The sequence below is a fragment of the Panthera onca genome, chromosome C1 (genome assembly GCF_046562875.1).
Source record: "Panthera onca isolate mPanOnc1 chromosome C1, mPanOnc1 haplotype 2, whole genome shotgun sequence".
NCBI lineage: Eukaryota > Metazoa > Chordata > Mammalia > Carnivora > Felidae > Panthera > Panthera onca.
This window is the reverse complement of record NC_138346.1, coordinates 4,866,446-4,890,860: the sequence shown is the minus strand read 5'-3', so window position 1 is coordinate 4,890,860 and position 24,415 is coordinate 4,866,446. Positions and strand designations below refer to the sequence as shown.

The following is a 24,415-nucleotide window of genomic DNA, read 5'->3' as shown; positions in this document are numbered from 1 at the left end:
CAGCACGGGGCTCAAATGAGGAGCTGGGCCGCCTTCTTTCTGCTGACGGCCGGCCGTGCCAATAAGTCATTTTTTAGCTCATTAGCTAACGGAGGCTGTGAGCAGCGGGCCTCCAGGGGATTGGAACGAGGTGAAGTGATCTGTTGCCAGCTACGCTGCTCTTGAACTGGCCTTCCTTGGGGAAAATGAAAGGCTCGGCCAAGACAAGCTGGGGATCCCAGAAGGAAGATTGGGACATCAGAGTAACAATTAGAGTATTTGTGTGTTGGCATCCTGGCTTCGTAGGGCAAACGGTCTTAGAATATTCTCGTAGAAAAGGAAACACTAGCGGAGTGTCCGTTTTTCGCGTGTTACGTGTCGGCACGGAAGCCGGAGGACAATGGTGGAGGCCGTGGGTGTCCAGAATGTTACGGGTCAGACTGGGCTACCCTAACGAAATACCGCAGATTGGGTGTCTCCAATACATAACTGTGTTTTCTCTTGGCTCCGGAGGCAGCAAGTTCAAGGTCAGGGTGCCAGGGCTGGTTTCTGGTGAGAGCTCTTCCTGGCTTGCAGACCGTGCCTTTTTGCTGTGCCCTCCCTCGGAGAGAGATCCCTGTGTCTCTTCCTCGTCTTATAAGGCCACTTTTTATGACCTCATTTAACCTCAGTTACCTCCCTAGAGGCCTGGCCTCCAAATACAGACACACTGGGATTAGGGCTGTCAGCATATGGATTGGGGGGCGGCGGGGAGGGGACACAATTCAGTCCAAGAAGACTTGGGATATCTCAAGGCTGTGGACAGGGGCTAACCGCACTTGGCCCCAGACCCGCTGACAGCCATAGGGTCCTTTACGCCGGCTGGGCACCCCTCTCCCAGCATCCCAAGCCCCTCTGCTGCCCGTGGTAGGGTGTGGGGGGGTCACACACACCAGGGATGCTGGTAGAGTTGTCGGGGCCCCTGGCCAAGAGTCCCCACCTCACCCCGCCGAGCACGTTGACGGCCCGGACTTAGAACCCTGAGCGTCCAGCTGGCGTTTGGCCACCACGGCCACCTTTGTCACGCACACCACCCCCGCAGGTGCGTTCTCAGGTGCTCGATGGCAACTGTGCGTCATTAGAGCTGCTGTCTGACTCCATCGTTGCAGCACCAACAGCTGCCACTTGCAGAGCGACGGCTGGGCCAGCACATCCTCCAGACATGCGGCCTCAGCCCCGAAACCACCCTGCCTTCTGTAGACCCGCTTTATGGGCAAGGGAGGGACGGCCCGAGAAGTCACTGAAGGCGTGGAAGTCTACACCGTGGAAGCAGGCACATAGATCCCGTCTCTCCGTTGCCAAAACCAAGGCCTGTGGCCCCACCGGCCTTGGGGCGATTCTCTTCTCCCGCCCTCGGCCACCGCGGAAAGCACACGGGGTAAAGCTTACCCACCCCCGCCCGGTGTATCGGGGTGCACGGTGACCACAGGACATGGGTTCTAAACAACAGCAAGTGCTTGAGCAGAAGTAGGGGTTCCTGAATTCACAAAACCCTCACACGCTCTTGTCTGAGTTCTCCGTTCCTACTCGCTGGATTTCAGCCGCGAAACAGAAGCATTCCTGATTCAGACATGAAGTGGCCTCGCTTAGCGCTCCGGCCCCTCCCGGTATCCGGAAAAACAGCGAGGGGCCGAAGTCCTGTAGGGCCCAGAAGCCGGCGTGGAAAGCTTCTGCTTTTAAACGGCAAAGAAGTTTTGGTGAAGAGCCGTGTTTCCGTCACGTGATGAAGGCCATATGTTAAACAGCTCTGGGGGCCTGGTGGACATGGGCTGGAAGAGGCAGTCCCCACCAAGAAGGCCACGTGGAGGCTTCGTTCTGTCTCCTTGCAGTATTCCTCAGGGACAGCCCCCAGTATCAAGCCTGTTTTCTGTATTTGAGTCGGTGGAGGCCGTGCAGCCCTATTGGTAATACTCCCCTTGCTCTGGCTTCTGCAGGGCCACAGGTGGATCAGCCGTAAAGGCTGCCAACCGCTGGCCTTCCCTTGCGGGAACCCTCTCCAAGACCCTGTTCCTAATTTTATAGACATAACAGTCGAGTCTTCCTTCGAAAGAAGCTCCCAAACTGGTATTCAGCCCCATGAAATCTGGACCCACCTTTGTTCCGTAATTATAAACAGCACTGACTTTTAAAAGCGAGGAATGGGGCGGGGTAGGGGAGGGTGCCTGGGTGGCTCAGTGGGTTAAGCGTCCGACTTCAGCTCAGGTCATGATCTCACGGTCCGTGAGTTCGAGCCCCATGTCGGGCTCTGTGCTGACAGCTCGGAGCCTGGAGCCTGTTTCGGATTCCGTGTCTCCCTCTCTCTCTGCCCCTCCCCTGCTCCTGCTCTGTCTCTCTCTCAGAAGTAAACATTAAAGAAAAAAATTTTTTTAAATAAAAGCAAGAAGCGGTTTAAACACAATCATTCAGACACACGTCGACTTCAATTTCAGTGAATTCAGGCGAGCTTGTTTGTGGGGTGACCAGATCCCAGGACAGAAACCCCCCTCCCCCCCTGCCACCCCACTTCCCCAGGAGAGCACACCGCAGGAGAGGACTCAGAAGCTGGGGGCCTTCTTCATTCTTGGGCTGGGATGTCCGAATATTAGAGAATTGGATAACTACAGCTAGGACGATAGTTCCAGTGTTCAGTTCCCTGTTTTATCCCTGGGTGATTTGGCAATGCGAATTAAAACCAAGCAGAGCAGAATAAAACAGCTCTGACTTTAATGCCCACCAAAAAACGAGAGCTAGCAAGTGAGGACTTGAAAATCTGGATGCACCCTTCACCCTCGTCCCTTTTCATTTCATTCCCGTTTTGTTCTTGCTGTTTGGCGGTTTATGAAATGCACCAACGTATGTTAAATACATGTTAAATGTGGTTTTTTCATAGCACGAGAAACACGATTTTGTTGGGAGTGTGTTGTCTCTCGCCTGCCCAGCACCCTCGCGTTTGTATTTTGGCCCAGGCGGGGACAGGGTGCGGGCCGCGTCCAGCTTCAGCCTCGTCCGGGCTGCGGGGGTGGGTTCTCAGCTGTAGCCAAGTGTTTGTCCTGGAAATCTCCGAATGAAAAGGGTCAGGGGTCACCCTGGGGTCACTCGCATGGACCAGGAAATGAAGCAAAACTAATCCAGATTTGCTCCTGGAAGAATCTGTTTGCCTAAGTATTTAAAAACAGATTAGGGCTAACCTGACACTAGATCACTGGGAGCAGTGTAAACACGAGTAAAAGGTGTAAACAAGCGTCTTTTCTGTCCTTCGGAAGAAGAAATGTCATGGTTAATGAGTTTTCTTTCTAGAGTGTCACGGAAGCCCTAAGTGATTCTCTGTGTAGTTTGTAGCTATGCACCCTGATTATTCTCTTGGAGAAAACGCTGGGTTTTAGGAGGGGTTAGTTGTGAACCAGTGTCTCATTTAAGTCTCTGGGGCATTAGAGTCCCTCTTCTCTGTAGGGCTTTTCTTTTCTTCTTTCATTAAGCAGCCACAGACCTTTGCTTCGGGACGGTGTGAACACACTTTGCTGTGGGTCTCTTCCTTTCTGTCTCCTTTTGCCCATTCTCTTCCCATTCTGCCCTCTCCTCTTCCTCCCCAGCCCTCCTTCCAGATGTCACAGGCAGCATCCTGTGCCGCTTGGACCCTGAACCCCGCCTTCCCCCAAAGTTCAGGAAGCACATTCTCAGCAGGCCCAGTGCTGCTGGGGGAGGGACGCCTGGGGCTGCTGTCTGCATCCCGAGGCCCTTCCCCGCCCTTCCCCAGTGTCCTCCCCTCCTGCACCCCTAGCTCATCTCTGGCCTCGGGCCGCCTGCCTTGTCTCCTGGGCTGGGCCCTAGAACATCTTGGTGTTCCCCACGTATCCAGAGAGATTACAGAATCACGTAGGAACTTAGTTTGCTTGTCTTTTCTAGACCTCCACATGGGGGTCTCTGCGGTTTCATCCATAGGCCTGTAGTAAGATTTTCCTCAACCGAAGGATGTGGAGATCCCAGGGGGATCACATACTCCCTTCTGTGGGGAGGAATTAAGAGCTAAGCGTTCAAGGTCACACCCAGGTGCGGGGAGCCCACTGGCCATCCTGTCCGCTGTGCTCCGCAATGTCCTCTGATCCCGACTAAACGCTGTCATTGCTTATCCGGCCTGTGGCATCCACCCTGCATCGTGCCAGACCCTGGGCAGGGGGGTGGTTCCCCCTGGCCGCAGCCTCCGCGGCACCAGAACCCCCGCCTGCAGGCTCTGCAACCACCCCCCAAGAGGTTCTGACTCCGGAGGTCCGGGGCGGAGCCTGAGATTCTGCATTTCTAACAAGTTCCCAGCTGCTGCTGGTCAGGGACCCCACTTTGTAAAAAAAATAAGCCCGTCCCTCAGGGGGCTTCCTTGCGAAGATAACTCGTCTCCTGCTATCTCGCTTCCTCCCCGATGCCCCCGGACCACGTGGGTTCTGGAGCCAGAGGGGTTTCGGCCTCGGCCACCCTTCCTGATTGCGACTGCACCTGTGTGGGGACTCTTGCAGGGAAGAGAAGGAGCGGTGGATCCGGGCCAAGTACGAACAGAAGCTCTTCCTGGCCCCGCTGCCCTGCACGGAGCTGTCCCTGGGCCAGCACCTGCTGCGGGCCACCGCCGACGAGGACCTGCGGGCCGTCATCCTGCTGCTGGCGCACGGCTCCCGGGACGAGGTGAACGAGACGTGTGGAGAGGGGGACGGCCGCACCGCGCTGCACCTGGCATGCCGGAAGGGGAACGTGGTCCTGGCGCAGCTCCTGATCTGGGTAGGTCACCGCGCACAGGACAGCATAGCCGCGGGCGCCTCGCTCTGCTCTGCGGGCACCTCTCCGGTGGGAGGCGGCGGGTCTGAAGATGGGAAGCATACGAGTAGGGAATTTGGAATTGAGGCGCGGAGGCCCCTGGCTGCCGGGCTCCCCTGTGTGAGGACACCGCTTGAGGACTGATCAGAGGGAGGGAGGGGGTCCGCGGGGCTTGCTTTGCCCAGCCCTCCCTCGCTGGGTGTCTGCAGAGCTCATCTGTCTCATGACCCCTCTGGGTCAGGTGCGGGTGGAGTGTCTGTCCTGTTCCTTTTACAACCAACTGCTGTCCTCTGTGTTTGGGAGGGGGGTGGAGGGGGAGGATACAGCTAGTTTATATGGTTTTCCCTTTACCAAACCCAGAAATACTGGACCCAGAGTTTGATGGTAGGACTTTATCAAAGGGCTTCTTCTGGACTGTTCTGGTTAACTTCCACTAGGGAAAATTATTCTGTTGTTTGTTTGTTTGTTTGTTTGTTTGAGAGAGAGAACTCAAGTAGGGGAGGGGCAGAGAGAGAGGGAGACACAGAATCCGAAGCGGGCTCCAGGCTCTGAGCTGTCAGCACAGAGCCCCATGCGGGGCTCGAACTCATGGACCATGAGATCGTGACCTGACACGAAGTCAGACGCTCTAACCGACTGGCACACCCGGGCGCCCCTAGGAAGAATTATTCTTAGATTTCTACGGACGCATTCGTCATGAAGCCTGAATGGCGACAAGAGGGGGACAGTGTGTAGAGCCGCGGGCACCTGAGCAGCCCACACCCGCGGTGGCATGGCCCGCACACCTCTGGGGCTCAGCCACCGCGCGTCCCCACCGAAGGGCGACAGAAGGCAGCCTGCCGAGAGGTCCCCGGCGGGGGCGGATGGCGGTGCTTACCCACAGTAGGACCTGGATAGGGGTAACAGAGGACTTCTCTGCACCCTTGTGTTTTACATACAGATTTTCCCCAATGAAAGAGAATCACCTCCGAGATCAAGAAGTGCTTATTTTTTGTTTTTACGATTGGAAAGGCAGAATTGAACTAACAAAGCCAGGATTACCCTCGGTCTCCTGCAGAAAGGAGGGCCTTCTGGGAGTCAAAAGCACATGGTTTCTTTCAAAGGACGCGCCGTGGGGCCGGCTGTGGCCTCTGGCCATCCGCGTCCCTAGCCACCTCATCTGTGGCCCTTCCCGGGGTGGTCCGTCCCCCCCCCCCCCCCCCCCCCCCGCACGAGCTGCCACACGGCTTGGAGAAAGGCGCCTGGTCCCCTCCTCCGGCGGCACACCGCCCCACCCCCGCGACCCTAACGGCCCCCCCCGCGACCCTAACGGCCCCCCCCGCGACCCTAACGGCCCCCCCCCGCGACCCTAACGGCCCCCCCCGCGACCCTAACGGCCCTCTCCGTTGCCTCCGCAGTACGGGGTGGACGTCATGGCCCGCGACGCCCACGGGAACACGGCGCTGGCCTACGCCCGGCAGGCGTCTAGCCAGGAGTGCGTCGACGTCCTGCTGCAGTACGGCTGTCCGGACGAGCGCTTCGTGCTCATGGCCACCCCCAACCTGTCCAGGAAGAACAATAATCGCAACAACAGCAGCGGGCGGGTGCCCACCATCATCTGAGGGCCGCCGGGCCCCCGCAGCCTCGCGCCCTCGCCCCGAGGTCACGACACGTGAGTCCCGTCGCGTCCCCACTCCTCCTGGCGGTCAGCCGCCCACCCGCCCTCACCCCGCGCGCAATCACAAAAGCCTGACCGTCCTCGCGGGGGCGCAGCGGAGGCCGCGAGGCTGCAGGACCGACTCCTTTTCCCCCCTGAACTCCCCCCCCCCCCCACCGCGACGAGCAGGGGCTGCCCGGGGCGGGGGGGGGGGGCCTTGGTTTCTTGATAGCACACCGCGAGGTCCCCCGGCCCGGCGGCCTGTGGACACAGAGCACGGCACAAGGGACGGGGACGAGAGGGGGAGGGGAGGCGAGGAGCAAGGAGAAGGGTAACTCTCCTTAACTGGCAGTTAAGCACATCAGTACATTTCACCTCTACCAAACGGAACCACTCGGATTTCATCTCTTCTCCGAGGAGCTTGACGGCATAAATCAGAAGCAGGCAGAGTTTGTCAGGTTTGAAGCCCCTATGATGGTATGTGTCAAATCAGTTGTAGCTAATCTGTCCGGGGAGAATACTGGCTTCATTACACTTGTATAGTAGAGTTCTTCCAGCATTACCGCTGTTTAATAGAACATGATTAGTCATCACCGAGAAAAAAGCATATTAGCCGAGGAGGTAGTTACACAGCACGCTCCGATGCTTGCCACGATGTGATTGTAATACTTCTTAGAAGCATCATATCATCTCAGACATGTTCTTTCGAGCCCTTGGAGCCCTTCTTTCTAAATTCACTGTCATAATTTAGTATCTGTTTAATTTTTCAGTCCAAAGAGAGGAAATCAGTTGCTGAGTATTATTTGACTGCCGTCGCTCTCCTTGGTGCAAAAACAAAATGGAAAAAATAAATAAGGGTAACTCGGAAATTCAAAAGGAAATCACGGATCCAAGCTAATAATAACACTTCGAATACATGCAGTAAAGTAACCGAAGGCATAAAAGGCTATTTTTTTTTTTTTTTTTTTTTTTGCCCCAAACGGCAGAGGTATTTTACTTCCTTTTGCCAAGGTGGAGGTCTTGGGTCCTCAGTCACTCCTGGGCCACGCCGGAGTGTCACCCAGGCTTCTGTGTTATGTCTTTAGATAAGATTGTGAAAATCTATTTGAATAAAAGGAGTTCATAAATATGCATTGATTTTTGTACAGACAAATGTCACCTCTGTTAATTTATAAACTGAACTAGATGTGAACTAATAATGTGCAACTAGTTGAGATGAGAGGGTTACAGATCATTGTACATGGAAAACACTCCCAGCAGCAAACACTTCCATTAATGTGATAGACAGCTTTGAAAAAGGAACACATCGGAAGATGGTAGTACAATTTGCTTATTAAAATCGAGAAAGGGGGGAAAAAAAAAAAACCCAGACACTGAAGCATTTTAGAGAAGAGGAAGGCGGCATGTGATTTCTCATCATTTCGATCTGATGGCACTTCTGCCGACCCAGAGGAGGGGCCGTGGCAAAGCAGGGGGCGACTGTGCGAATCCCAGACCCACGTGCTCTGCACGGGCAGGTCACGACCGGCCGCCCACGGCTCTGCGGCACCTGCCGGCCGGCGAGAATCGCTAAGGCTTAACTTGGCGGCCAGGCCCTCCGTTGGGGTTATCAGCACGTCCCCTGGTCTGCCGTCACTGTGTGCCATCGGGGCTGCTCTCAGACGTTAGCCACCTTCAACGTGGCCAGGTTGTGACACCCTGGGTTAAAAAGGAAAGGGGCGGCTTTGCCTGGAGCGCTTTAGCAGTATGTGGGAGGAGAGGGTCGTCCAATGGGAAGGCGCCTCTGGGCTGCTGTAGCACAGAAACCAAGGCCACGCCAGGCCAGTGCCCCCCTCCCCCCCCTCCCCGGGGAAGTCCCCTGCTCTCATATATGAAACCTTCTATTTTGTAAGAGTTGTCCCTCTTCTTTCACTTTAAAAAAAAAAAAAAACACAATTCAAGTAGGTGGGGAAAAAATAAAGCTTTACACAGAATTTATATGTGGGTCAGTGTTTCATGGACATTTGCAACCTTGCTTCCTCTGCGTGGAGCCCAGCGGGCTCCGGGAATGGAAGGTTCAGAAGGCTGAGAGCCCTGACCACAGGTCCCTGATCCTCCCCCTGGTTTTTAATTCTGTGTTTCATCACTGTGCAGTTATTTTAAATGTGAATGGAGGGAAAAAATGTCACTGCCTATTTTTGAAGAACTCATTACTGTTCTATTCCACCTGGACACGTTCTCCTCCTCACAGCCTTTAGCATAGACTTCACGTAGTGAACGCAGATATAGTAGAAATGAAATTCTTAAATTATTTCATTGTAGTTAATTCCCACTATAGGAACGCCCTATCATATAGCGAAGCCTCGTTTTGAAAAGAAACAGAATTCCTTGTAAGGCTTCTCTTTGAGATGTATATGAGTGTGTACATATTATTATATGTGTTTATAATATAATATTTTCCCAAACGACTCCTTTTTTCACTTAGCCTTTCACGACCTGAATGCTAGACCGGTTTTCCCCCCACCCTCCCACCCCACCCCTTCCCTCTCTCCGGCACGGGGACTTCATTGATTCCTCCTCAGAAAACCTGACCCTTCTTCTGCTATTTTTAGCCATGCTTCGGGAGGCGGCCTGCTTTCCTGAGCCCGAGTTTTGGCAACAGAGGAAAGGCAATGGTGGTTTTCGAGGGTTTTCCTCTAAAATAAAGCGACTGATGGCTAATCTGTTTATGTTTCAGTGTCAGACCAGAAGGGCTTTCTTCGCCAACAATGCTGCCATTCCCATCTTAGAGCCTTACTTAACGCCAAGGCCAGGAAGCCAAAACCCAGGGCTAGTGTTAGAAATAACCAATTTGGGAAGGGGGTCGAGTTGTGTTCGTTGGTTCTCGTGGAAGTTCTGCGAAGTGACCATGAGAACACCAATGCATAGTCCAGCCTCTTCTGTTCAGAAGTAAAACTTCCCTTACCAAGAAACCACGTGCTGGGGAAGACACACACACACGGTCACGGGTTAGGGTAGCTTCACGATCTGGCTGGATTCCTTCTGTGCCCCAGAAACCCTGCAGAGAAAGGAGCCTTGATTCTGACCCCGTGAGAGCAGATCTCCGGTACTGGGCGGAAAGGTGGCTCGCCAAGCCCAGAGCCCCAGTCATGGGGCCCCGGCCCCCGCCCGTCTCCTGTCATCCTAGGAGAGGAGCGGCTCCAGGGTGAGCGGGTGACAGATTCCCGAGTCTGTGGCCCCATGAGCAGGTGCAGTTGTGGGTCTCCCAGTGAACGCACACCGCACGTAATTATCCCGGGAGGCAGGGGGTGCTCGCTGATCACGCGGCGGTCGGGTGCTCTCGTTGGCTTACTCTTGACCAGGATCCTGAAAGGAGCCCATTCTCTGCCCGTGAGCCCGGGCAGCGGCCCTTCCAGCACCACTGCCTTCTGAAGCTTTGTCTAGCCTGATGGGGTCGCCTTGGACCCAGCCTCTGCCGTCGGGCCTAGCGACCATTCTTTGCAGTTTTGTAACACCTGCACGCATTCAGGGTCATTCTCTACATCCTCAAAGCAGCGGCCACTAACTTATAGGGGAGAGCGTGGTCCAGTGAGAAAGACAGCCCTGGCTCTCCTGTCCCTCCTGTGTGGCCTTGGGCAGAGGCCCCCAGCTTTGGGGATCTTTTTCCTCATCTGTGAAACCGGGGTGGCCTTGCGGGATCTGACGACCAGTCGGTTGCCAACCAATGTGATAAAAGCCAGCCAGACACCCAGCCAGAGGCTGGATGCTCAGGAAATGGGATTGTTCATTTAGAACAGAAATGCCGAGAGCAGAAAGCCAGAACCCAGGCCTGGAGAGCTGCCCCCAGGCTGGCGGTGCGTCCCCCAGCCAGGGCCCTAGGGAGTCGGTGACAGCCCCCGCTTCCCGTCTGAGCCTCTGGGCCTCCCCTCTGCAGGGCCAGTCAGTGCCCTTCCCCACCCCTGTGTGCTGGGAGCAGTGTCAGAGGAGGGGCCTCGCTGGAGCGGCCGTCCCTTTCAGGGCTGGCATCAGGCTCGGCTTGTCTAGTCCCTGCACTTGGGGAACACATCTTCCCCGTCAAGGGTGGCCACTGGGTCCTACCCGGCCCCCAGCCCGAGCTGTGCTCGAGGATGACCTGGGTCACCACGGCTCCAGCTGTGCCCACCCTTCCTCCTCGCATTTAGAATGTTCCGGAAATAAGAAGAAGTCCACATTCCCGCCTAGGGAGGTTCAGAAGCCTTGCAACAATATAGAGCCTCTAAGAGTAAGTATGGTCAGGCCTCAAAAACTTCTCAAAAGGCAAAGATAATTGGAAAGCAAATCCATTACCCCTCGATGGGCCCTTCCCCCCTCCCCCCTCTGCGCTATTTCCATCCCTCACGCGCCCCACAAGGTCGGCCTGACTTTCTAGAACTCCCCTGGATTGTATTTATGTCCTTCAAGCAAACAAATTGAAAAGCAGTCAGGAAGGAATTCGAATAGAAATGTGCTGAAGAATCACATCTTTCTTTCCCGGGAAATATAATTTATTTCTCACTGGCCTCCTCAAATGGGGGTTTCACACCTTGTGACGTCCTGTCTTCAAGTGATTCTCACCCCCATCCTTCACCAAAAAGCTAAATAAGGGCCTTTGGCATCCAGACTTGGATTTTTCACTTCGGGCCATTATCGACACGTTTCCTGTTTGAATTCCCAAGTGGCTTTCTTCTGGAAGCCCTGTGGTCAGTGAGCCCTCGGTGTGGGCCCCCGCCCGCTCCGTGCCCTACACCCTGATGGCTCTGTCATCGTTCAGGCATCGAAATCAGGTTGCCTTTCAGTCAGAATATTCAAGATTGAATTGAATATTCAAAATATCCAACTCCAGTTACGCAGAGGAGAGAAGGTGGGGGGCGGGTTAGATGGAAACAGACTTTTATTTCCATCGTTGCCGGGAAGTTGTCTCTGGAACCCAGAATGGCCAGGCCCCTCGCGAGGAGAGAGAAACAGTGCCACTCAGGGTCAGCACGCCCCCACTGACCCCTCAGCTCTCCCTTCGTGAGGAAGAAAGGACAGGTAACAGCTTAGAATTCATATTTCAAAAACACCCTTGGAGGAGAAGGGCTGTCCTTACATAGATTTTTTTTTAAACAATATTAACAGACTTCCTGTTTAATTTTGGATGTCTGCTGCTTTTTAAACAAACATTGACACTTCTTTCCAGTTCCGGTTTTTCGGTTTGGGCCAGAGTGGCAGGCAATTAGAGGATGAACTCATCAGCCATCAGCACGGGATTCTGCAAAACCAGAGAGTCTGTTTTTTAGTCTGTGATCTTCAAAACGCCCAAGTTCTAGAAGGAGTTTGGTTTCACCAGTGTAGGAAGCACCGTCCCAAAGCAATGAGTCAGGACCACAGATTTGAAAACTGCTCTCACCGCGTTTCACTAATGAGGCCCTCGTTTTGTTCTCATGTGACGGCATTTGGTTCTGGGGCTTGCACCCGGTTGGTAAAAATGCCCTTCTCCGAGACCTTCCCGTCCAAAGGGCCTGCGGTGCCCGGGGTACGTGCAGGGCAAGCCACCTTGGTCAGTGTGCGAGAGGTCAGCTCAGGGCTTGTGTTTTATTTTGGCCTGGTGTGTGTGGCTTCTGTAGAGAAGGTCCTCCGAGGGTCACGTTGGAGCTGTATGCTAGAGACTCGCCTGTCAAAGTCGAGTTAGGTCCCCTCTAGAATATTCCCTGGCGGCAGGGATATCCTGTCTTCTGTTTTGAGATGCGGGTAAAAGAAAGGAACCACACAGATGTGAGAGCTTTGGGGAGTCTTCCAAATGGAATGGCCCGGTGTTGGGAGAGCTTGCCCCTAAATCAGAGTCTGCCCTGACCTCCCCGTACCTCCCCAGATGGTGTCAACACTGGCCTGGGAAGCTAATATCTGAGCTGGCCCAAACTCATGTGAAGAAGATGGGGCCCGACCCCAGAAGCCCACACAGTTAGGGATTCCTCGTGTCAGATGGCCAGTGTCCGGGCTTGATGAAGGACATCCTGGGGCTTTCCAGCTCTGGCCTAGCACCTGGATGTTGAAAGCCTGAGTGGGCAGCCCAGCCGATGTCCCCTGCACCCTGCTCTGCACCTGACATGCCGCTGAGTGGCCTGGGGGACATGTGCATCCTGCCCGGGCCCTTGGAGGGTCAGGGGACAGTGGGGACCAAGGGTGCATGGGCCAGAGCCGGGAGTTAGCTCACTGACCGCTCTCAGGAACACATCACGCCTTCCAGCCCCACCCCCGGGCGCCCAGGCAGATCTGAGAGAGGACTGGGCTGTCACACGGCTCATGGGCAGCAGATATGCTTAGAAACTGCTTTGCGGCCGTTCGCACATCTCGAGGTTAGAAATCCCGTCTTCTCCAACCCTTGAAAAGATCGCGGTTCCCCTCCTGCAGCTGTGCTTTTGTCTAAAATCTGTCGAATTCTTGAGGTGGCACCCCTGCCCCGGTCTGAGCACCCGCGTGCTGGGGAGGATGCTGCGTGCCCTTGACCAAGGGTGCTCTGCAAAGCCTTGGGAGGCCTGGGCCGGCTGCCCCGGGAAGGGCTGGAAGGGTGGGCCACGCCAGCCACGGGCACGGCCACGTGGGTTCCAGGAGAGCGTCCTGCCCCAGACGGCCCCCTCCTCTCCTGCCCATGACCTCGAATGGGGTTCTCGTGTGGCCACGGGTGTGTTTCTGAACGGGAGCCTGGGCGGGTCAACGGTGGCAGCCAAGAGGCATTTCTAGGAGGGAACAGGGAAGGCCGGGTCCCTGCCCACCTCCCACCACGTCTTGCTTCTGTAAATAGCAATGTACAGAAGACGGAAGAGCGGCCCAGGGTTTATCCAGAGACGGCTTTGGTTTCTTTGGGGTTTTTTTTCCTTTTTTTGGTTGTTTTTATATTACCTCATTCAGCAAGTTTGTTTCACGAGGACTCAATGACGCTTTATTTATATTGTTTGTACTGTAATTAAAACCATTGACAGACATTTCACTTTGCTTGTTATTTCTTATGATTTTGTTTTGATTAAATATGCCAGTTTGTATTTTCCTGCATTGGGATTTTTTTGTGTCGGCTGTACAGTATTCTAAGGGGGAAAAAAAAGAAAGAGAAAAATGTGTAAAGTAATGGAGAGAGGTGGCTATAGTGTAGAGGCCTCTTTCTAATAAAGAAATGAAAATATGTCTACACTGCTTTCCGTGGAGGTTTTGTTGGGCTTTGGGGGGGAGCGGGGGGACGTGTTGGTCATTTGTCACGACTAATTGGATTTCGGCGCTCAGGCGAGGTAAATCCGAGAGAAGAGGTGATTACAGAAGGGAGTGTGCAAGGCCCAGGCGGCCTCTCGCATGAGGAAGTCGGCACGCAGGTGCTGTGGTCGTGGCGCGAGGGGACGTTAAGGAGCGTCTCTTCCAACTTGTTCGTCTACGAGCCACTCTAAGGGCCCGTGCGTGGTTTCCCCAGCCCGAGACTGGCTGGGCCACACCGCCCCAGACGTGTGAGGAGGGCTCAGCAGGTGGCTAGGGAGTAAAACCATTCCAGGACGCTGTTATGAATAGTGTTGTTATGAATAGTGTGACGTTCTTCTCATACAAAATACATGTTATCTTTACCACCCCCCCCCAGCGCCAAAATCAGAAAGTTAAAACACCCAAATGCCGCCACCCAGACATCCCCACTGGCAGCAATTTGGCAAACACCTTCCAGGCACTTCTTTCTGCAGATGGCCTCCCCTCACCCACTCTTGCAGATCATAAATATGCAGACACATGAGCCCGTTACATTTCCTGCAGAGATTTTCCCACCGCAGAGGGAGCCAACAGCATGCCCCCCCGGGGGGAGCGTCCCACCCAGCCCCAAGGTCACGCGGCCCCCTCGGCAACAGGGTCACAACACCCCAGCAGACCACATGCACAGTGTTACGGGACTTATTTGTCTTCTAGGAAATAAAAGAAGGAGGACGAAGGAAAGTTTTAGGAGAAATCAGTTCCACTTGCACGCGTGTTGGTCCTCTTGTATCTGGTAACGTAGGGCTTAAGTGGACGGAGGGGCTGTGTTTCCTCGTCAGAGAAGATACCCAAAGAGAGCAAGCCAGGGCCGGCTTGAACCAATCCGGAAGGATATCCGGGCCCAGCCTCCTTCTGGCCATCTGGTCAACCGTCGTTCGTGGGTGGGCGTTACCTCCCGGCACCCACATGAGGGCCCCTCCACCGCTGGCCTCTGCATTCCACACGTGGAGGAGAGAAAGGACAAGGAGAGAGGCATCTGAACAGGCCTCTCCTATTCAGTGTTCCCCGAAGCCCCACTTAGGACTCTATTGACGCCCCATCACATCAGCCACACGGGGCCGAGGTCAGTCAGGGCTGCAAAGGAGACTGGGAAGGAAACGTGGTGGCTCAGTGGGGCAGGGTCTGGCTGTAAGGAAGAGGGGGGCGAGCGGTCCCTGCCCATTCACCCTTTGGCTCCCCAAAATACCCTCTGTCAATACCCAGAACGGTGGCTCCCCCAGAGAGATGCCCGTGGGCAGGCTTCCCAGGACTCTGTCCCCACCTTCCATCCAGTGCTCCGGAGTCAGTCTCAGAGTGTCCATCCAGTCCCAGCAGGTGACGGCTTCTCCAGCCCACTCAACCTTTGCAAGCCAAGGCACTTGAGCCAAATGCCCTCCCTGAAAAGCTCGGTCAGACCGGCAAGGTAGCAAAAGCAAGACTGAATGTCTGCATTTAGTAGCCAAGATTGTGAGAGTCGTGGTACCCAGCTGCAAAGGGATGGCTGGTGGAGACGGAGTGAAATAGCTTTTTTTGCAAAGCAATACGGAGTTGTGTACAAAGGTTCCGAAGACCTTCCCTCTGGCCCAGGAGCTCAGGGCCTAGACAACAAGCCATCCCGTAAATTTGTGTTGATTACATGAATGAATTTGATGCCTAGGAATCTGGCTGAGGAGAATGTGGCTACTTCCCCATTTGCATAAAAGATGTTCGTGGGGCGCCCGGGTGGCTCAGTGAGTTGAGTGTCCAACTCTCGATTTCAGCTCAGGTCATGATCCTAGGGTCGTGGGATCGAGCCCGACGTCGGGGTCCATGCTGAGCATGGGGCCTGCCTGAGATTCTGTCTCTCCCTCTGCTCCTCTCCCACTCATTCTCTTTCTCTCTCAAATAAAATTAAATTAAAAAAAAAAAAAGATGTTTGTGGCTGTGGTATTTATATAACAAAATACAGGGAACGAGCCCAAAGTCTAACAGGAGGGGGATAGTTATATAAAGTACCGTATGGGAACATCAGTCATTCCAAATGTGTTTATCACATGGAGTAATGACACCACGTAACTTAAAAATTAGGATACGGAATATATAATGGACTCCGCTAGTAAAGAATGTAAGGTCTCTCAAAGGTATTTTTATATGCTTATTTCGTATTGAGGGGGAAAAAAAGCCCAAAATGTAGGCAGCACTGTCTCTCTACAGGGAGTTCCGGGTTGTGTCTATTTTCTTCCTTATACTGTCCACCTTTTCTCCATAAGAAAGTATTTTTAAAAAGTTATTTCGAGGTACATTTTAAAAACCCATGGTTTGCCACTGACTTTGAAGACAGTGGTTGGGTTTTTTATGAATATAATTTTTGCTTATACTAAAATCGGAGAAATGGTTAACTGATTCATAAAAGGCTGAAACAAATTGATTAAAAATTAGGAAGCATTCGGGCTAGGAGCACACCATAATTCACAGACTCCGGAGGAACAAGGTTCAAAGAGACCGATCACAGCGGTCCCAGCACACAGAACCTTCCAGAAGGCCAGGCTGCCCCAGGTCCCCAAGCCTCCTCCCCCCCACCAGGTGCTCTCCACCCTCCCAGCCCCGCCCCCAGGGGACCACAGCAGCTCCCCTCCTCCGCTCTCCCTCCCCCCCAAACAACCCTTCTGGGAATCTGATCTTGCCCCTCGGTGCCAAGACCCCTCACCACTCCCCACTGTTCTGACAGCAAGCTCTGCCCCTCACTGTTGGCTCCAGCCCAGTCCCAGCATCCCCCTCTTAGGTCCACCTTTCCCTTCCCCTGGGAGGTCCCCACTCTTTGTGGCTAGCTCCTTCTAAACTTTGGGGTCTCAGGTGAAATGTCCCTCCCTCTGAGGGAATCCCCCCCACCCCCAGCCCAGCTCAGTCAAGCCTCCCTGCACGTGCACGGGCGCCCTCCTTGCCCTTCCCTGTGCGCTTCTCTGAGGGACAACTCTTCCCCTCCTGAGCCTCACTTGGATCCATGGCTGGGTGTGTCTGGTCTCCCCCCAGGCCCCCGGAACCTGCCCAAGTGCGTGAGAAAAGGAACAAACTCTGACCGCCAGTGGCTGCCCCGCCTGGGGCACGGGGGCACTGAGGGCCCACCTGTACCAACATTCTGACTTTCAGGACACCAAGCCTCCGTGTAACTGTGACAGGTCTGAGGCGTGCCCCGGGTCAACACTCGGGACGGTCACGTCCCCACAGCCACCCCAAGGTGCCCCGGCAGAACCTCAGTGGTGGTGGGTGCCGGGGCCCTGGTCCAGTGGTCCATGTGTCTCTCGGGCCTCCCTCAGGCGCGTCCCCTGGCCTGCCCCCCCCCCCCCGGAGGTGCCCTCTTGGGCCCTGGGCTGCCCCCTGCCGTGGGCCACAGGGCTCGGGCATGGTTACGGCGCAGTTGCGCGGGGACAAAAGCCTCTCGGCGCGTGCCAGCAGTGAGCACGGAGTTCCGGTGGCCCCTCGTCTCCTGCACGTTCCAGAAGCCGCCGAGCCACAATCCATCACCACTTGAGTCCGGTAAGGCGCCTAATTGGCCCATAAATGTGGTCCAATAACCGCACCTGACACCCAAAGACACTGCAAGCAATTAGCACTTATTTATTTGCATATGGTATTGACCCATCTCCGGCTTCGCTGGCTTTCCACACCCGCCTTTCCCTGGGCCGCAGGGAGAGGGGGTCTCGTTTACGGCACGGGACGGGTTCACTGGCAACACACACGTGCACCGCGCGCATACAGGCTCACACACACACACATCACACAGGCCGCACACGTCACGCACACACCACTGACTCCCGGGGACACACCCCACACGTGCCTGTACCGCACACGCGCCCCGCCCCCGCGCACACACCAGCAGGGGTGATGGGAAGCTGGCCCTGCCCTGGCCGAGGACCTCCGTGCGTGCGGGGCCCAATCCCGCCCACGCTCTGCAGCGGAGGCACCTGCGCGCAGCCCGCTGCTGTGCGGCCCGTGCGGGTGACTGTGCACCGCGCAGGCCGGGGGACGCCAGGACGGTCGAGGCCCAGGGCCTGTGCCCCGCTGGCGCGGACTTTCAAAATGCACAGAGATTTGGTCCCTTCGTTCCGTGGAGTTCATCTGGGCATCGCCAAACCTCACCCAGCAAAGCGGCTTCCAGAAAACAAGCTGCTGCCCAGAGGCGGCGCCCCCCGGAGCCCCGGGGCCGCGCGCCCTTTGTCGTGGAACCCGGAGCATTGCCTTCAAACGACAGAGAGCCACGGTCATTGCCAAAGCCACGGACTGGGCTGGTGAAGGCGGGCCGAGCACCCAGACAGCCTGGGCTCCGAGGCCCTCTGAGCGCACGTTGGTGACATGGGTGTCGTCTTCCATGTAAGTGCATAATAGGGAGGACTTAGAAGTGCGCTGGGTCCTTAAAGAGCCCACAGGAGGTATTAAGACTCATTATGGGGGCGCCTGGGGGGCTCAGTCATTAAGTGTCTGACTTAGGCTCAGGTCATGACCTCCTAGTTCATGGGTTCCAGTTCCGCACCGGGTTCTGTGCTGACGGCTGGGAGCCTGGCACCTGCTTCGCCTTCTGTGTCTCCTCTCTCTCTTCCCTTCCCCCGCTCTGTCACTCTCTCTCTCTCAAAAACAAGGCAAAAAAAAAAAATTTTTTTTAATTTTTTTTTTTTAACGTTTATTTATTTTTGAGACAGAGAGAGACAGAGCATGAACAGGGGAGGGCCAGAGAGAGAGGGAGACACAGAATCGAAAGCAGGCTCCAGGCTCTGAGGTGTCAGCCCAGAGCCCGACGCGGGGCTCAACTCACGGGCCGCGAGATCATGACCTGAGCCGAAGTTGGATGGTTAACCGACCGAGCCACCCAGGCGCCCCGCCAAAAAATTTTTTAAAGAAAATGAAACAATTACCAACCCCGCCCCGCCCACTGGCACTTGAACGTGAGCCCCGCAGCCTTCTAAATACACACTTACGTGTGCTTTCACTAAAAACATAAAATAACATCCTTCCAACTATGTGATAACCTACTCGTCCCTCCATATATTCGTCTCGAAGTTTCACAAGCCGACAGACAAGCTGAAGAATGGGAGACTTCAGCAAACGCCCGGAGAAGCCCCATATGCATTCACCAGTTACTAACATTTCCCATCTTGGCGATCTACAGACAGATGATACGGAGAGGACACATAGACGATAGATCGATGACAGTGTGCACACACACACTAGGGTGAACCATTTGAAAGTAAATTACCAACATCATGATTTTTCACCCTTAAATAAATAGGCACAAGGACGTTCTGTCGTAACTACAAGACCATTATCCCTCCCCAGGCAGTTACCATTGATATGATATAATATGCCGTCCATATTCAAATCTCCTCAATTGTCCCAATAATGTCTTTTATAGCTGATTTTCCTCTCATCCAAGATCCAATCAATAATCACACAGAGCCCTTAATTGTCACGATAACCTACTTCTTTAAACTTAAATGAGCATATGAACAACTTTTCATGTCAGAAAAAAAAATAGCTAATATGATTTAAACACTCACCAGCCAGGGAATGAAGCTGCCTTGTTCCCAGCACTGCACTAATATGGGACTAACATTTTATTGAAGTTTTTTTCCCCCAATTTTAAAGGCAAAAATTAGGATCTCTTGGCTTTTCTGCATTTCAACACGGCTGGGTGGCAATATTTTATGTTTAATGACACTTTGTATTTTCCTGTTGCTCCCCTGGTGTATTCTTTGCTGGCTTTTCTTTTGGGGGATTTATCTTTTTCTTAATGATGTGTGAACTTGGAGGGCACTCGCCTTTGCATGTTACATGCTACAAAGTGTTTCTCATTGTTTCATTTTCTTTTTAAACTCGGCGATTTTCTAATGTGCAGAATTTTGACACTTGTGACCTCAAATCAGTGTTTACTTTTATGAGTCTTGGCCTTGTGCTACACTTAGAAAGTCCACAATTGTATAAACCTCCATTTCTCTTCCACCACACTCCCCTTGTTTTCTGCTACTTTGTTACAGTTAAACTTTTCATCCCTCTTCCATTTGTGAAGATTTAATTTTCTCCAAATGGTTAGCTAATCAGACCGGTTCCATAATTTTTTTTTTTTTTTTTTTTTTTTTTTTACCAAGTCCATGTATTAAACAACAGGATGAAAGTCCTTTTTTAATGAATGACACATAAATTGTGGAATTTCCATGTGATAGAATGGTAATTGGCCATTAAAAAGAATAAGGTAGGGGGGCGCCTGGGTGACTCGGTTAAGTGTCCGACTTTGGCTCAGGTCACAATCTCGTGGTTTGTGAGTTCGAGCCCTGCACTGGGCTCTGTGCTGATGGCTCCGAGCCTGGAGCCTGCTTGAGATTCTGTGTCTCCCCTCTCTCTCTCTCTTTGCCCCTCCTCTGCTCGCTCTCTCTCTCTCTCAAAAATAAACATAAAAATTTAAAAAAAGAATAAGGTAGACCTATAGGTTCTGACAGGGGAAGGTCTCCAAGATACACTGTTAATAAAACATTCAAGTTGCAAAGCAGTGCACAGACATGTAGCATGTGACCCCCAAAACAAAGGTGTATTTGTGTGAACATACACACACAAGTACAATGATCTCTTCTCCCTCTCGGTCTCCTTAGCTGGCTGCTGCTCCTTCTAGTTTGACTTCCAAATATTGGAAATCCCAGGACTCAGTCCTTGACCTATCCTGTACCTCCAGGACCTCCCTAAATGATCTAGGCCCGAGGTTTTCAATATTTGCCCCTGACTTCCCAAGTTTTCTCTAGCCTTCCCTCTCTCCTGATTTCTAGACTCTTCTTTCCACTGCTAAGTAGATATTTGGATGCTGTAGAGCTTGGGATGATTTTGGCTACAAATAATCAAATACTAGGAGAGAGGAGAGAGGTGTAATTGTATCACAGAAAATATTTTGAGGCAGACAGCCCGGGGCCGGTGCTGTGGCTCAGCAGTGTTATTAAAAAAAGAAGAAAAAAAAATCAGGTTCCTTCATGCTACAATTGTTAGCAAGATGGCTGCCACAGCTCCAGACATTGCATTCACATCCCTGGGATAAAAGGATGGCAAGACCACATCTATCCTTTTTATCAGGAAAACAATGACATCCCCAGATTTCCCACCACTCTCCAGCAAATTTTCCCTTCATGACTGTCTCATTGGCCAGGACTTGGTCACATGGCCATCCTCAGACGGGCCGCAAAAGCAAGTCGAGTACCTTGTCCTTTCCAGCCTCTGTCCGGTGGGTGGGAAAGTGAAAATAAAGGCTGGGAATAGGTGTCAGCCAACCATAATTGGCCTCTGACATCTAACGGTCACCTCAAGCGCACTTTTTCAAAACAAGAATCCGCAATTCTGTCCCCACACAACCCACCCACATGCACGGGAGCCACCGGGACTTCTCTCTCCTTACCAGCCTGTCCTGCCATCTCCAGAGATACATCCTAGCGCTGACCACGTCTCACCCCCGCTGGGTCGGCACCCATACCCAAGCACCCGGTGCCTCCCGTGGCCCCAAGATGCCCTTCCCGCTTCCTCTGCCGGACCCTTTGTCGAAGCTCCGTCTGGAAGCCAGAATAACGCTCTTAAAAATGTAAGTCAGCACCTGAAAAAGTGCTCTCAACGCTGATGGCTTCTAGCATCCCCGGAATAAAGTCCGGCTGGTCACCTTGTCTCGCTAAAGTCCCACGCGATCTTGCCCAACTCTCCTCTGACCTCCGGAGGACCCCTGGCCTTGCTCTTTCTTGAATGTGCCGTTTGGTTGCCTACCCATCTTTGCACAGGCTGTTCCCTCTCCCGTTCTGTTCCTTGTCCTATAACAAATAGATCAGAGTTATATCTAGGTTCTAGAAAATGAACCAAAAAAAAAAAAAAAAGATGGGAACTTAGAATATGACAAAAGTAGCAATTCATATCAGTAGAAAATATGAACCATTTAATAAATGGGAAGAATTTTTGTTAATGGTCTTAGGCAGGTGATCGTTTCAGAGTAACATGGGCCAATGTCTTTATTCTCAGAAAATGCACAAAGGTTTCGAGTAATTCAACAACAAATAATAATAAAAATAAAATATTAACCAGTGGACAATGGAGGGGCAAAGGCTGTACAGGTGTTCACTTGATGTCCTTTTAATTTTTCTGTATATGTTCGAAGACTTTCAAAATTAAAATTGGGGAATATTTATAATTAGATAAAATGTGATAATAGAATGGAGTAGCTATTATAAGCCATGAAAGTGAAAAATTAAATAACCCACCATCCCGGTGCCTCTGCTGAAGGTAACCACTGTCTTGAATTTATGCTAATTGTTTTCTTGCTTTAAAAAAAGAAAGTTTAGGGGCACTTGGGTGACTTATTTGGTTAAGCATCCAACACTTGGTTTCGGCTCAGGTAATGATCTCACAGTTCATGGGATTGAGCCCCACGTTGGGCTCTGCGCTGTCAGCTTGGGATTCTCTCTCTCCCCCTCTCTCTGCCCCACTCCTGTGCTCTCTCTCTCTCAAAAAAAAACCCTTAAAAATAATAATAAATAAAATAATAATAAAAATAATAATTAATAAAAATTTAGTCTGCTACCATATTGGCTTTATTTGCTTCTGAGTTCTATAAATCTGGAGTCCTATATTTTCCCCCCCAACAGATTTTTCCAAGATTTCTCTATGCCGTGTGTCACTGAAGTTCATCCATTTGCACTGTTCCAGAATGTGAATGGACCACAATTTATTTATTCTCCTGATTTTCATTATTTCTCCAGTTTTTGCCATCACCAACCAGGCTGCCAAGAATATCCTCACACGCTTTTCCCGAGCAGGTGTTCATGAGTTCCTGCAGGTCTGTGGTCTCCGAGTTTCCCCTTTTGTACTCTCTAAAATTAAATAAATTTGAAAAATTACGTACCCTTTCCCATCCTTTAGAGTTGAAATCTCAACTTTTATCATGAGCTTAAGGGTTGAAAAAAGAGGGGCGCCTGGGTGGCTCCGTTGGTTAAGTATCTGACTCTTGATTTTGGCTCAGGTCATGATCCCACGGTTCAGTTCATGAGTCTGAGTCCCACATCAGGCTCTGTGCTGAGCCTGCTTCAGATTCTGTCTCTCTGTCTCTCTGCCCCTCCCCCATTTGTGCACGTGCATGTGCCCAGTCTCTCTCTCTCTCTCTCTCTCTCTCCCTCTCTCGCTCTCACAAAATAAATAAACGTCAAAAAGAAAGAAGAGTTGAAAAGGACATAATTTTGGACATTGTAAATATTAACGTTTTAAAATAATGACAGGGGCGCCTGGATGGCTCAGTCAGTTAAGCACCGACTTCGGCTCAGGTCATGATCTCGCGGTTCGTGAGTTCAAGCCCCGCGTCGGGCTCTGTGCCGACAGCTCGGAGCCTGGATCCTGCTTCGGATTCTGTGGCTCCCTCTCTCGGTGCTCCTTCCCCACTCCTGCTCTGTCTCTGTCTCTCAAAAATAAACGTTAAAAAAAATTAAAAAATAAATAAAATTAAATTAAAATAATGGCAGTAGTTTTGTAAATAAAGTAGTTTTATTTCATTGTATTCCAAGTGTACTATCCTTCACATCATTCCTATTTTATAAGGAAAAGAGAAAAAATAAGGAATTTTGTCAAAGATACGAAGAAGGATGACTACATCTAATGTGATGGTTAATGGCTAATAAATACATTGTTTTTGTCTCATTTTACAGCCAGCTCTTGTAGTTCCTCAAGCTACCCCATTTTAAAAAACGTGTCCGATGTAGATGGTGACCCTGCTTATGGTGGTGAGTTCTGAGGAAGGGATGGGATCGTCAACTCGCTGTGTTGAACACCTGAAACTAACATAACATTGTATGCTAATCACTCTTCAATAAAAAATAAGTAAAAATAAAAATGCGCCCACTGGAATGCAAACACCATGACAATTTCCTGTCGGTCATCACCCCCTTTAAAATTACATGACTGAGGTCCTCGAAGCTCAGAAATTTTCTATTACCCCCTCTTTTTTCTTGAAGTTGTACTTCCATTCATTCTCCCCACAAAATGTGATCCTACTGCTTGTATCCTGAACGGTCATTTCTTGGTCATGCTATTACACGTCTCTGCCATGCAGATATGTATATAACACAAATGTTTATTTTAACTTCCTGTGACCTTATTTCTCTAATTGTTAAACATTTTTTTTAATGTTTTATTTATTTTTAGGACCGAGAGAGACAGAGCGTGAGTGGGGATGGGGCAGAGAGAGAGGGAGACACAGAATCCAAAGCAGGCTCCAGGCTCCAAGCCGTCAGTACGGAGCCCAACGCAGGGCTCGAACCCACAAACTGTGAGATCATGACCTGAGCCGAAGTTGGACGCCCAACTGACTGAGCCGCCCCCCCCCCCCCCACCCCGCCAAGCACCCAGCATCTGACTCTTGATTTCAGCTCAGGGCATGAGCTCAGGGTTGTGAGACTGAGCCACAATGAGCATGGAGCCTGTTTGAGATTCTCTCTCTGCCCCTCCCCTCCTCATGCTCTCTCTTTCTCGAGAGAGAGAGAAAGAAAGAAAGAAGAAAGAAAGAAGAGAAGGAAAGAAAGAAAGAAAGAAAGAAAGAAAGAAGAAGAAAGGAAGGAAAGAAGAAATAGAGAAGAAAGAAGAAAGGAAGAAAGGAAAGAAGAAAGAAAGAAAGAAAAGAAGAAAGAAAGAAGAAAAGAAGAAGAAAGGAAGGAAAGAAGAAAGAAAGAAAAAAAGAAAGAAGAAAGGAAGAAAGGAAAGAAGAAAGAAAGGAAGAAA

At 51.9% G+C, this 24,415-nt stretch overlaps 1 protein-coding gene across 15 annotated transcripts in view; it reads left to right on the top strand.

Moving 5' to 3' along the window:
- AGAP1 (ArfGAP with GTPase domain, ankyrin repeat and PH domain 1) overlaps positions 1 to 13,589 on the top strand; it is a 550,398-nt gene extending 536,809 nt beyond the window's left edge. For 14 of the 15 annotated variants that reach the window (XM_078450755.2, XM_078450753.2, XM_078450752.2 and 11 more), the window contains 2 exons: positions 4,503 to 4,758; positions 6,192 to 13,589. In XM_078450755.2, the coding sequence (XP_078306881.1) occupies positions 4,503 to 4,758; positions 6,192 to 6,395 (460 nt within the window). In that variant the 3' untranslated portion in view covers positions 6,396 to 13,589. The remainder of the gene's footprint in view (positions 1 to 4,502; positions 4,759 to 6,191) is intronic. The other variant, XR_013557140.2, reaches the window with a different exon arrangement.
- The last annotated feature ends 10,826 nt before the right edge of the window (positions 13,590 to 24,415 follow it).